We start from the raw sequence: 14,006 nt of genomic DNA, 5'->3' as shown, positions 1-14,006 counted from the left end.
CCAGTTGGAATAATCATGTGAAACGTGCACTGTTTCTCTAGCCACTTTGTAACCATCTTCTCAGGTAGCAAATTGTGTTAAGTGACGGCTAACCATGGCTTGAAGTTGAGGATAAAAGTTTTTGGAGGACTTGTTAAAAAAAGACCCACCTGTAACAAATTCTGGTCCTTTGCTGTTGTAGGTGGATTTCTTTGGGCCGGAGATTCCCGTCGCAGGAGGAGAAGAAGGGATCCTCTTCGTCAAGCAGAAGAACGGCAAGATGACTGGAGATGCCTTCGTGCTATTCGCCTCTGAGGATGCTGTGTCCAAGGCACTGTCCAAACATCGGGAGTACCTAGGAAACAGGTACATTGAGATTTTCAGAAGCACGACTGCTGAAGTACAACAGGTGAGTGTTCGAAGTCATTTACTGTTTGTATCTTACGTCTTAACTGCATCTCCGTGACTTATGAATCGTTTGTTGGTTAAGAGAGTAGGGACAGAGGTTTTTTAAAGAAGTATTTATGAGAGAAAACAATGCAAAAAAGGCGAAAATTGTCAAGGCAAATTGATTTTACTTTTGCTGGAACTAGTAAGCAAGTGAAAATCTATGCCAGTGAGGCATGAGTCCATACCTGACACAGTGATTCTGCGACTTATACCTTAAAAACTACATTGATTGCTATACCCGCATTTGTTTGGGAGTGATTTATGTTTGATTCCAAAAGGAAATATATTTATATCTACGATTGCGGTAATAGAGGTATTAGGATTATAGGACAATGAAAGTGAATTGCAAAAATGAATCCTTTTTGTAATTCTTCCTGCTCGTTCCTTCCAGGTCTTGTCTCACAAATTTGCCTCTCTCATTCATTTTAGTTATGGAAGGGATAAGGGATATTTTGGTCAATATTTGGACGATGCGAATTGCGAATTCAACCCTTTTTGCAACTCTTCCTTAATTCTTGTTCGTCGTTCCAGGTCCTGTCTCGTGTCCAGTCCGAGCCCATCATGGCGGACATCCCCCAGCAGCAGGTCATGCCCCCGATGATCCCCATCCCCATCCACGCCATGCCCCCTCACCATCCACACCAGCCCCCTCCTCCTCCTCACCCGCACTTCATTACAGCAGGGGTAGTCCGTGACTGCATCCGAATGCGCGGTCTCCCGTACAACGCGTCCATCGAAGATATCATGCTCTTCCTCGGGGAGGCAGCCCAGTTCATTCGGCCTCATGGTGTCCACATGGTCCTCAACCTCCAGGTAGGGTTGTAACTTAACTCCTGCCAAGTGTCGTATGCGTTGGTAAATTGTAGGAATGATTTGTTGATATTTATGAAGTGTTAAGCATTGTTACAATCATGGTTAGATCTAAATAATTATACTGTCGGTATGATATTGTTAGTTTGTCATAGTGGACAATAAAACATTTACAAACTATTATTGCTTTATAATCTGACCGGAAATAAAATGTTGGTAAGTGCATACACATGGTCAAGAGCTGCAGCTCGGTGATTAAAGTTACAGATTATATTTAGTAGATGAAACTTTTCTTTTTGTATCCTCAAAATTACAGAATGCTTAATCAAATTAAACAAAGATATAAAGATAATTATAACGGAATAGTACTGATATGAAAATCCTTTTGATATTAAACATAGATGCATATCACATTCTTCGTAGTAAATTCAATTTCTACTTTCTTTCTCACCCACCATCTTTTACACCATCAGGGTAAGCCAAACGGCGAGGCGTTCATCCAGATGACCTCTGCAGAGCGCGCCTGCTTGGCGGCACAGACTTGCCACATGAAGTACATGAGAGAGCGTTATGTAGAAGTCTTCCAGTGCTCCGGCGAGGAGATGCAGATGGTTCTGACCAGTGGCATGCGCAACGAGAAGGCACAACAGCCACAAAGTAAGTAGTAGTTGTAGTAGAAGTGCTAGAAGTTGTAGTAGTAACAGGAGGAACAGCAGCAGCTTGTAAATCACCATCATATATCACCATAATATCTGAACAAAATATTCAGCAGGATGATAGCGACAACAGTTGTAGTATGTACAGTAGTGGCAGCAATATCATATTTTTATAGCGGTTACCATGGAAGTAGAAGTAGTAGTAGTAGTAGTAGTAGTACAGTAGTAGTAGTCAGGGGCGGTGGCGCGTATTTCAAAGTGAGAAATTCTTAAGAAATGATCAAGAAACCTTGCAATTAAATCTCCTTATATTCTTGCTTTGTCTCTTTCACAGTAAACGCAATATCTCCAACAACTCCGTTGCATTATCCTCCACCCAATCATCCTCACGCCCAACTCACCCACCCTGGTCACATGCCTCCGGTCAGTGCAGGCGGTATTATGTCCACCATGCAACATATGCCCGGTCACGCCAACCCACACGCCGCAGCCGTAGCCGCCGCCGCCGCAGCAGGCCTCGGTCACCATCAGCTCCCTCCAGGCGCCACGTTCTTGCACCACCAGCAGCAATTGATGTATGTACATCCAGGTTTCCCCAGTCCACCCGTGTCGCCAACGGGGCACCAGTTGTACTACCCTGGAGCCGCCACCGGAAACAACGCAGCAGCCGCAGCATTGGCGGCCGCGCAGAGTAACGCTATGATTCGTCTACGAGGGCTTCACACAGGCGCCACTGCCCAAGATGTCGCAAAATTCTTCCAGGGCTATGGGGTAAGTTTGTTAAACCTCTAACTGTTTATGTGGCTGTCTTTCCTTCAATGTTCTATGTTTATCAATTAAATATGGTCGTGAGGTTATTAACTTATGAAGGCTAATGAATAATTATTGATGTCTGCAAAAAGCTTACTTTGAATAATTACATAACCTATGATAAAGTAATTCAAAAGCTTTTGCCAACTGATTGTAACTGTCGTATTTAGAATCAATGAAAAACCTACGAGGAATAGTGCTTAGGAATCAATTAAAAATACAGAAACGACATCTGTTGATACTATGTGAACAGAAGTTCATGAGTGGCAAGATACTTTCCGACATGGGTGCACTCACTCTTTATAACTAAAGATATAGTTATCTTGTCATGCTTATGAGTGTAAAACAAATAACTCTGAAATGTCACTTTAATTATGCTTGGATCTCGATCAGTTCTACGAGTGCATGCCTTCTAAGCTGTACACCTCTCTGCACAATTATAATCGTTGGATATCCACTAGGTTGAAGAAAACAGATCTTCTGTTTACACTTTTTATTTCTTCAAGTGGTGTAAAAAAGAAAAAAAAAAGCAAATCAGCTAGCTTGTGGAAATATTCTGACATTATATTTTGATATAGAAACAAATCACAACTGCATGATGTTATAATCACTTTATTTTCTTGATAAATATTGAATTCGTAGTGATTGGGGCTTTATATGTGTGGGTAATGTCACCAACAGTATGCTCATGGAGAAGAGAAAACAAATAATGTTTAACATTTCAACCAATTGTTTCCTAACCACCCCCAACAAAGGGATTAACATCGGCCCGTGGAACAGAGTCGTGGCAATGACCTGGCGATCAGGGGGCCTAGAGGGGGTCAACCTATTACCCCTCTCTGGCTCCTAACTTACATACAGGGTGATGAACTCTAACTATGCAATAGGTACAAAAGACAGTTAACACTAACTGTGCTTTCGTTTTGGGGGTGCCTGGTGTTGGGGTGCATTTGTCATGGGCGCGAAGGTGTATTTATACCACTGGGAGCAATGAGGAGCTACCATTTGGTGTTTTTTTTTTGGTGAAAGGAATGAGGGGCAAGAGGGTGCATAATGTTCCGTTTGGTGTTGGTAATCATCAGGTGTTGGTGGAGGAAAAATCTTTAGTGGCGATATGCTGCATGGTGGCTAGAGCTATTATACAAGGACTCATTCATCTCACGGGGTTTGGTTCATCATATAACACAACTTTTTATTTCTGAAACGAAAGGTGTTGATATTTTCTCATCCATATATTTCTTGCATCATGATATTTCCTTACATTTCTTTTCGAGTGTGTGGTTTTCTCAAACATTTCACCCGTTTCTTTTTGAGAAAAAAAAGTTTATTGGATATTTACTAGTTTAAAATTCATTGATTTCTAAACACACACATACACACGACTTTGTACAATTTAATAGCCAATACTGGGTGCATGTTTTAGTTCGATTGTAGTTGGGATATTTCTTAGTGTCACTTTTTTGATAATGTTTATTCGGTGGATGCTTATATAATGAAGTTTAGTCATCTTCTTTAAAATTTCCAAGGTAATATTTCAGATTCAGATTATTACAAAAAACTGTAGTTGCGTATCACAAATCAATGAACACAAATCTGTGCATCTTTTTCAGAGTATACGTCCTGAAATTATTATGCAAATTCCATTATGGAAAGGGCAATTATTCGAGCAAGCAATGTCATCAAACTTCTATTTCATCTCCTATCTCATTCCCATATTAGCTGTTAGAAAGTCATCGACACATGGTAGATAACGGTGCCATTTTGCCATTTGCCATGATACAATATAGGTTACAGATATCGCTTATTGTAACTTGCAGATGAAACTGATATTTTGATAGCTATAGAGCTGTTTTATAGTTTATTTAAATAAAACGTTTGTAAATTCGCACCGAACCACCAAGTTTTGTGCGAATCTCTATATCAACAAAGACAATGGAATAGACGATTGGAAAGGGATTACAGTTTCATGTGTGATACGTAAAAGTCTAGTGCAATTTTGTGACAAACGAAATTTGCCAGATTTTAAATTTCGTTTTTTGTTGTTGTACCTTCTTAGTAAAAGAATCCAACAAAATGTCTTTAATATGTTTTTGAAATATAAATATTACACTAGCAATTTTATTAAAACACGATTATTATTTTTCAATTTAACTTCACCGTGTTTTTTGTGTGTGTTACGGGGCTAAAAAAGATGTTGATAAAAGTTTAATTCATAATATTTTTAATAAATTCTCCTTTTACCTTTTCACACATTTAGGTACCTCCAGAAAGCGTTCAAGTGAGTCAGAACGGCGAGGCCGTGGTCCCATTTTCTTCCCAAGACATTGCAGTTCGTGCACTGCAAGATCGACAACGTCAATTCTCCGGCAAAATGGAACTATTCGTTGCTTAAGGGCGAGTAAGAAGAAGATAAGAATAAATAGACGGATCGTCTGCTGCTGTGTGGGATCAAAATATTTGACTTGCTTGATCGCTTTGCTTAAACTCAAAACTCTTTTTGTATATCTATACACAAAGAGTTTGTGACGTAATTGCTAAAATCTTCCAACCTTTCTGACCCAGGCGTATAGAATGCTTCATTTTGCTCCTGTACGTATAATAACACGAACACATTGGCGAGTTTTGATTGGTTCGCTTTGGAGCATCACGTGCTTTGCTTTTGCACCAAGCCTATCCGATCGAACGCAAGTGTAAATATATGGTGACGCCAATAGGTTAAGTATGAGTTTTCAAAACTGTCATGAAAGATTGGAAGATTTCAGCATTGAGTGCGTCCATGCAAAAGAAAAAAATGAGTCTGGGTACCCACGACAACGGCTGATATATTATTTAATAAAATGAGCTTGCCAGGTTTGCTCGGTTGGTTTACAATTCCAGTAAAAACACTGTTCTTTAAAAAAATGTTTTTTCACCATTTTTGCCACAGTAATGATGTGTTTCTTTATGCTAACATGTGTGCAGAGGTATTGTCTTGAGTGTGTTAGAATTCCAGTATAGTCTATGTACATCTCCTTCATTCCAACTCCTTTGAAATGTCAAATATTAATGATTTTCCGCTAGGAATTTGTTTGAAATCTCATTTTTGTTAGACTAGTGTAAGATTAATCATCTTGGTTTTAACAGAAACAGTCTCACTTTCCAGCTCAATTTTTTTTAACTGAAATTTTCTTTGATCACGCATTGATTGTCATCCTTAGATGGAAATAACGAACAAAATTGTTCAAGCACAACTCAATTTGGAAAATAAGAGTTTGTTTCTAAATGTGATATTTTACTTATACGATTTTAGGATTTCGTCATTTACCTTGACTGTAAATGTATTTGTCCATCATCAGTACGAATTGGAATAGAAGTATTTCATTTTATTCTTCAAAAGAATAAAAAAGAAAAGAAGGGCTGTAGAAACGAAAAACATATGAGAAAATGAAGACTTGCCAGCCATTAAAATAACTACGGTTTAATGGTGAGCTTATTTTGATTAACCCTCAAATAAGGAATGATGCTGGCTTGCCGATAAAAGATAAAGAAATAATATTATTAATTTAGGATGATATTAATCGTATTAATGAACTCTTGTGTATAAATTCAAAGTAAGAAAATATATGAATTAATAACTGTATCAGTATGTATTGGTACGGTTGTAGATTAGTACTATTTCCAAGTTCTATATTTTGTAAATATTATATTTGACGCCTTGTTCAATGCGAGTTGGCAACACCAAAATGTGCCTTATATTATCATTAGACGGATGCCTTCCTGCAAAAGCTGCTATCTTTGCTTTCAAAGACTTCCAGTACATTTGTAAAATAGTTGTAACTTCCATATTTGAATGTATACACATAAATATGTAAATTTGCATTTTGTGATGTCTACTTGTACGACAAAATCCCTACGTCTTCCAAATATATTATGTGCTAAGTTTGTGACCAATATGAGTATCATTTTGATACTCGGTTAAATGAATTTGCCTTATTATGTGTTTATAAAATAATGTAAGATTAGCAATAATCATCGTTGTAATAATTCATGAATTCTAGTTTAATTATCAAGTGCCTACAGAATGTAAGCCAATGTTTAAGCTCGCACCAGGCTTCCAAATCATCAGTAAAACCTCATGTGTTTTTTAATGTTTTCAGTACCTTGATAACTATCCAATACATGTAAGATGAAACTCTGGAAATTTGATATATAGAATCTTTGTTGATGAAATGTCTAAGCACTGAATATATTATATAATCTCTTATTGATTGAAAGCATTTGAATCCGGGCAGTATTTTACCGAATAATGATATTTTTTTTAAAATCAGAGTTTGAATGAAAGCATTAAATACGTAGCCATAGCTCAGACATAGGAGGGGATTTAATCGGGGAACAAACGTTTAAACCTATGTTCATTCCAGGGTTAGCTATGCAAGAATGCTAGAACTATAAGTAAACTCTCAGAGTAAAGTACAGAAAAGAGATGTAATTTTATGATAATTATCAATTTGGCGGCGGAACCGGGAAAGTTAGTGGCATGGGTGGTTGCTCATAATTATTAGTGAGCTCCAACTTATCCCCGTCCCTTTCTGATTATGACAAGACTTTTCACATTCCGATAGAAATATGAAGACTTTGTGTTTCATTGATATTCCCCGGGCCAATATTCATTTTCTGAATGTGTATGATTCCATCATGTTTTGAACCACTTACCCTCGTTAGGTTCCGTCGCCCCTTAATAATCTTCTAGCTAGAAAAATTGTATTATATTAGAAATTATGAATATATTAAATAGATTAGTATAGTTTGAATTACAATTTTTAATCTAAAAATTTAGTATGATGTACAGAATTATGATCGAATTTATATTATGTATGAATATTAGATAATAATCTAGAAAATTAGACCTTTTTTTTTATTTGAGCGAACATATTATGTAACAAATGCCTTATTATGTATGAACAAAAATATTACAGTAGAGCTTTGCACTATACACGATGCAGTGATTTGTGTAATGTGTAATGTGGTAAGCAACATAATCTAGAGATTTCAAATGTATATTTTGTTTTGTTTTTAAAAATTGCACTTGCCACGCATGTACGTTATACATTCACTCTCGTTTGTCCTGTAATACCGTCGTATTGTCTAGCATTTTAGGTTGTCGTATTATAATGTAATTGTAATATCAAGATTATTTTGCTCTGTGTTGTTTAGTCGTAGAAAGATAAGAGGTTGAAACTATATCTCCATTGTAAATATATTTCATCGTTTGGCACAATGACTGTGTGTTGTATCAGAATTGCACTTCAGCTTACTAAACATACGGCCTATATGCTCCAAGATCTTACAAGTTTAGTCCGGTGACAAAAATGCCGATTCATATGAACAATAACAAGAACAACAAAACATAAATAGTTCTTTCAATATCTTGTTATCAAAATGCTGTTTGCCCTCAAAATAGGAAACCTCTTGCTCAGATATTTGGTACGTTTGATCCAATTATATTAGTAATGACAATAGCTTAATATTTAAAACAGAGGAATATTATTTGTCTATGCAAATTAGGCCGTTCTTGCTGTATTACATACAATTTCGCCACATTTACAAACGCACAAAGGTTATTATTTAAGAAGATAATGAAAGGTAAATTGATAGGGCTTTGATTTTCGGACATACTCCCTTCATACCTCGTTGTAGATCTCCGTTTATGTACAAGAAAGGGATATTGGAATATGTCAGTGTTTGTTAGTGACGCGATATTTCACTTCACGCTAAACTGTCTTTCTCTTTTAATCTACTTTAACAGATCAGAATCGTACATTTATTTCTTATAATTTGTATCGTTATTGCAATGACGTACTTCGTCATTGTATTGTCTTCGTTCACGCGTTCTTCTCTATTATTAATATTCTTCTTCGGACTTGTCTTCGTCAAGAAATCCCATTCATTTTGCACGTAGTGCTTCTTATTCCTATCTAGGTCCTTTCCTAATTTTATTATGTTTTATCTTTTAATACTTCAGCGCCTCTACGTTCCAATGCAGTTGACTTCTGTTGTCAACTCGGTCGGATTTCTTTAATGAGAAGTGTTTTATGTCATTTTTCCTCCATATGAATATTAGATTTAATATCAACGTTAGTCTGTAGATAGGGTTATATCATTTAGACAACATTTCGAAGGTTCTACAACAGGTCTATGTTTAAATGTTAGTTTGCCTCTGTGGTTGAGTATAATAGTTTTCCGTTTTTGATCATCACTGCAAAAACTTTCTCACACTGCGCTTGAATACGGTCATCTTTGTATAATCAAGATGTCTTTCTATTCTATCATGATTTAAGAAGTCCAGACAAAAGTTCGAAATTCGATATATATATATATATATATATATATATATATCAGAATAATCGACAAGTATCGAATTCTTTTCATCTTGATCAGGCCTAAAGTGGAGTTTTTCTTCATTTTCTGTGTTGTTTTTGGGGTATATTTTAAGAGTGGGGTGACGAAAGAGCACTTATATAAGTGAGGTATGTTTTCGGTTCACAAGGACATGACTTTAAAAAACCACGTTTTTTAAATGTTTTACAGCAGTGGCTGTTGCAAAGGGAGAATCGGGGAAATTACTTTTTGATGTGAATAGGTGTCATGGGAAAAAACATGCGGAGCCTTAATTCATTATTCGGGATTGTCTTGCATTCTGTATGGAATAATTCTAGTTTGGGCTCCCTGTTTCTATACTAACTCTTTGAGTAGTAGTTTATTTACTGAAGTGTGTATTTTCCCAGGTAGTAGGGATGAGTTGGTTCTTTGGAGGGTCCTTTTTTAATTGAAACGCCAGGGCTACAGGGTATTCTAAAAAAAATGTGTTGGGTCACGCAGTGACGCTATTCACATGTGCTACGCATGATACGTGCAATATTATGGTGTAGAAAAAAATGAGGAAACTACGAAAAATAGTATCTGTGGCTCAAATAATGAAAGAGAAAGAGTTTAGCAACTCGAAATTGCCAGGGATAGCTTTTGAATATGTATCAGATTTTTTAGATTTTGAATGAGAAGATGTTTAAATTTAGTGTCCAATAAAGATAATGAATTATATAGATTATACACAATTTGTCAACTAATAAATGTCTAAAAGATTAATTCACATGTCGATTGTGATATATACCGACAGGGTATTATTGTATATTTGGCAAGATATGTAGAGTAAAGAAAAATTATTGTATTTGAATTGTTCAGCAGTCTGTAGTTATAGGCGTAACAACAATTAACTGCAAACAATATTGATACAACTTACTGCAAGAAAATGATTTTTGCAGAATTGTTACAAAGTGAACATTTCTATCTTGTCACAGTCATTCTCAGTGTGATTAATTCTAATTAATGTTTCGAAAATTTCTTGTATTATTCATTTTTAGCAAGCTTCAAATAAATTTTCACAAATTATGTATAGATAAAAATGATGGGTATCCTCGTCTTTGTTTTGTATCGATGTAAACGTCTTTATGTTTCATTTTCATTTTGTGGATGAGGAAACAATTAGACATTTGATATGGAACATGTGCGGAGCGGAGCTTTGTGCATGTGTGTGTGTGTAGGTGTGTGAGAGAGAGAGAGAGGGGGGGGGGTAGAGAAAGAATGTGGAAGCATAATGAGAGAGAGAGAGAGGAGGGTAAAGAGAGAGAGAGGGGGGGGGGGGAAGAAAAAATGTGGAAGACAAATAACAGAGATACAGAGAGATAAAGGAGGGGATAGGGTAAAAAGAGACAGAAACTGAGGTAGAGGTATATGATCAGAGTGAGATGGAGGGGAGATACATTGGCAGAAATGGACGATGTTCTTGAATTAAAAATAGAAAAATAGGTCAACTTTTCTGAAATAATGCTATGGACGTTTTAGTGCAATAATAATATACAGTGCGTCCCAGAAAAAACGAAACCGAGAATTATCGTTGTTTTGTCATAACTTTATCACAATTATAAAATTTTACAATAAACAAAATGTTACCCCGGTTTCATTCACACACAATGAATACCATCTTCACTATGACTGGCGAGTATTCCTACCATATTATGGTCACTGTGAGGGCACAGGCAATTGCTAACACAAATGCTTTCATCATCCAACTGGGTCCCTGTTTCTCTATTGGGTATTAAAGGTTATACAAAGTTTTGGTATGGGGTCATGAATTTGGTTCAAATGAACATATTGGAAGCATATGCGATTCTACAATATTCAATGAACGCTTGCCGCGGTTGAAGTCGCAGTTACAATTGTATGGCCGTAAGCACTATTTGATATTCAATTATGTTCCAAAGCAAAAGTGTTTTGGGGGGCTAAATTTTCTAGTGCTTATTATACATCCACAGGGGCATCCAAGTATATCAAAATTGTAAAGAATCACTATCCAGCCAATTTTCAGAATTTCCCAAAGCATATTACCTTTAAAAATGTAGATTAATACCTTGCCAAAAGGACATTAGTGCTATGTCAGGAATCAAACCCCGAATTTGAATTTCATGTCAATTGTTTAAACCACTCGACTATGAAACTTCCATAACAATCAGCATCATCATCATGATGACCATTATCATCATCATCATAATATAATCACCAGCATCATCATTATCATCTTCATTATATCATTTTCACAATGGTCAAAACCAACCCCTCCCCAAAAAGTGTGTGAGTATGCAGGAGGGGGGGGGGGAGTTGTTATATATACACTCCCACCTCCCCCCCCCCCCCACCCAATCCCAAGCTACAGATTTGTGTAAGAACTTTGACCGTGTGTAAATTACAAAAACAATAATCAATTACTGACATCCTAACATCTACATCAACAGACATCCATTCAAACTACATGTACTTTCAAGTCATCACACAGTAACTTACACACATAATACTTGAACAAAACAAAAAGAATACAAGAGAACATTTTAAAAGCATAGCTTACAAAGCTTTCAATTTGATTGATAATGAAAGTACACACAAAGCAAAAAGTTAATACAAAATATAGCTAAATTCTGTCAATTTCATCTCCTAAATCAAAACTATCCTTAACCGAAGTTGCAGACATTTTCAAAAGACAAATTCAGAGGTGGATAAATCCATCGCTGTTGTGACCTCTTTTGCTGCCAGTCTCTCTTTTGATAATAATGCAGTTTGTCTTCAAAACACATTTTCCTAATTAAAAAAATCAGTTTTTTAAGGCCATTACTTGAGCCTGCACACACTTTATTCATCGTTATTGAATACTTTGCAAAGATGCACTTATTATACATTTTATTTGACACTTTATTTAAGTGTTGGAAGCCATTCTACAATACAGGACAAGCAAAGCTCTTTACGCAGTATTCATAAATACCAAACTACATCTATAATGACATTTTACAAGTCTGCCATTTAAAGGACCTGCCCACATCTAGCCATGGAGATGGTGATGTTTGATGTGGGGCAACCAACTTATGTACTTGCCCCAAAGATTATGTCTAAATGAGTGAAATTATATTCGTATGTAATTTTGATCATTGAAAAAGAGGACATCATCTTTTGGGGCAAGTACTTGTGTATTTGCCATTTATCCTTTGAATAGCAGGTACAAATCAACAGTGAGACACTGATATTATTCTTTGTAAACTGACTTTTTCTATTAAACTACGATGCTGTCTAGTTTCTATCATATTGCACATGCATAAATAAAAATCTTAGCTTTCCTTTAGAAGAACACACACACACACGCTTCAAAATATCAACATACTTGTAATTTGTCTGAACTTCAATTTCCCCCCAAACACCTTACCAACTGCATGTGGAATTACATAACATTCTCATACAGATTTACATGTCAATAACATGTTGTTTAATGAAAGAAATACTGACTTGTTGCTATCAATCTTCTTTCACAACTTCTTTGTTACATCATCGCTTGGGTCGAGAATTGGAATGACGATTATACAAAACATGATATAAAAGTACCCTTTTGTTTAGCTCATCATTCTGGCAGTTATCTCACACCTAAATTCTGACATGTCATACATATTCAACAATTGAAATATGTTCAGGAAGCACAATTGTTCAACTAAATAAACTAATTGGTAAATTTAAATTTGAGCATGCACATTTTTTGTATAAAAATTCAACTTTTGTTCCCCCCCCCCCCCCTCACACGTTTAGACCAATCGTATCAACAAGATTCGAGATTCGAGTTTGGAATTGGGAGAGATACATGTTCAACACAGAAAATGCATTGAGATTTTCTGTGCTATGTCATTGCAAGAGAAACCTGTTTCTTGAAGGATTTCAAAGGTCTTTCCCTTTTTTCAAAGATAATATCAAAATCAATCACTTTAGCTGGCTGCCCTATGACAGCCCTTGCATCCAATTTGGCTTGGATATTATCTCCAATACCTCATTTATTCTGAATGAAAAGAAGAAAAAAACTGATTCCATGGGTGGCACCCATGTATAGTTTGAGAAGTTATCTAAGGTATAGTATTTGACTCTGAAGAGTCTAAACCTAGTAACGCCTGTTTTGTATGACAGTAATACTTTCTTCATCAATGCTTAATTAACTATTTCTTATATGGCGCTTTTCAGGAAGGCCCTATCAAAGCGCTTTATAATAATAAATCAAATTAATACCTTAAAGGTACTATATCCCATTTGCAGCCAATATCTAATTCTGTAGAATTCTGTAGACTTCATTGTCATACACTCTTGAGTGACTGATGACTTTTTTTCTTTGGTAATAACATACATAAAATGAGCTGTAAAAGGTACTTGAGTATTTGTCTACATCAATAACCCACTTCTTGTAATAGCCAGAAAATCAGACTAAAAGGATTGCAATCACTTAAGTCAATTTGACAACTACTGCTCTCTATTTTCTCACTAAAAGACATTTTCAAGCCCTTTTGTTTGGAGGGAAGTTCTAAAGTAGTATTATCTTTCAAATGCCTTTGGAATTTAATCTTTTCATTTTTTGGGCCTGCACATGGGACATAGTACCTTTAATTAATTTACCTTTTACCTAAGAAAATTTAGAACCAAACGCATTGGTAATGCACGTTAAACTATACTGAAACCAGATAAAATTGATTAATATATCTTGAGAGCTGTACATTACATGAAGATATTGAGGGTTTAGTGACACAAAGATGTAACTCCATATTTTGCCAAAATGAGTACCGGTATTTGATATCAAAATATTCAGAAAAATGTGGGCTTTCCGGGAAACACAAAGACTTAACTCCACCCAACACCCCATTGAAGTCAATGGCTAGTGAAACATAGACTTAACTCCTTAAGGCCCAAATGCTC

The 14,006-nt window shown here is 36.0% G+C and overlaps 1 protein-coding gene across 2 annotated transcripts in view; it reads left to right on the top strand.

Moving 5' to 3' along the window:
• Positions 1-10,144, top strand: part of LOC588026 (epithelial splicing regulatory protein 2) — a 43,353-nt gene extending 33,209 nt beyond the window's left edge. The window contains exons 10-15 of one of the 2 annotated variants that reach the window (XR_972664.2): positions 182-388; positions 961-1,242; positions 1,713-1,896; positions 2,230-2,666; positions 3,461-3,592; positions 4,963-10,144. Coding sequence is in view for 1 of the 2 variants with exons in the window: in XM_787727.5 (XP_792820.1) it covers positions 182-388; positions 961-1,242; positions 1,713-1,896; positions 2,230-2,666; positions 4,963-5,097 (1,245 nt within the window). In the remaining variant the exon portion in view is untranslated. The remainder of the gene's footprint in view (positions 1-181; positions 389-960; positions 1,243-1,712; positions 1,897-2,229; positions 2,667-3,460; positions 3,593-4,962) is intronic. The other variant, XM_787727.5, reaches the window with a different exon arrangement.
• The last annotated feature ends 3,862 nt before the right edge of the window (positions 10,145-14,006 follow it).

This window comes from Strongylocentrotus purpuratus, unplaced genomic scaffold (assembly GCF_000002235.5).
Source record: "Strongylocentrotus purpuratus isolate Spur 01 unplaced genomic scaffold, Spur_5.0 spur5_scaffold_8, whole genome shotgun sequence".
Taxonomy (NCBI): domain Eukaryota; kingdom Metazoa; phylum Echinodermata; class Echinoidea; order Camarodonta; family Strongylocentrotidae; genus Strongylocentrotus; species Strongylocentrotus purpuratus.
The sequence above is the reverse complement of the archived record's forward strand: the minus strand, read 5'-3'. Positions and strand labels throughout refer to the sequence as shown.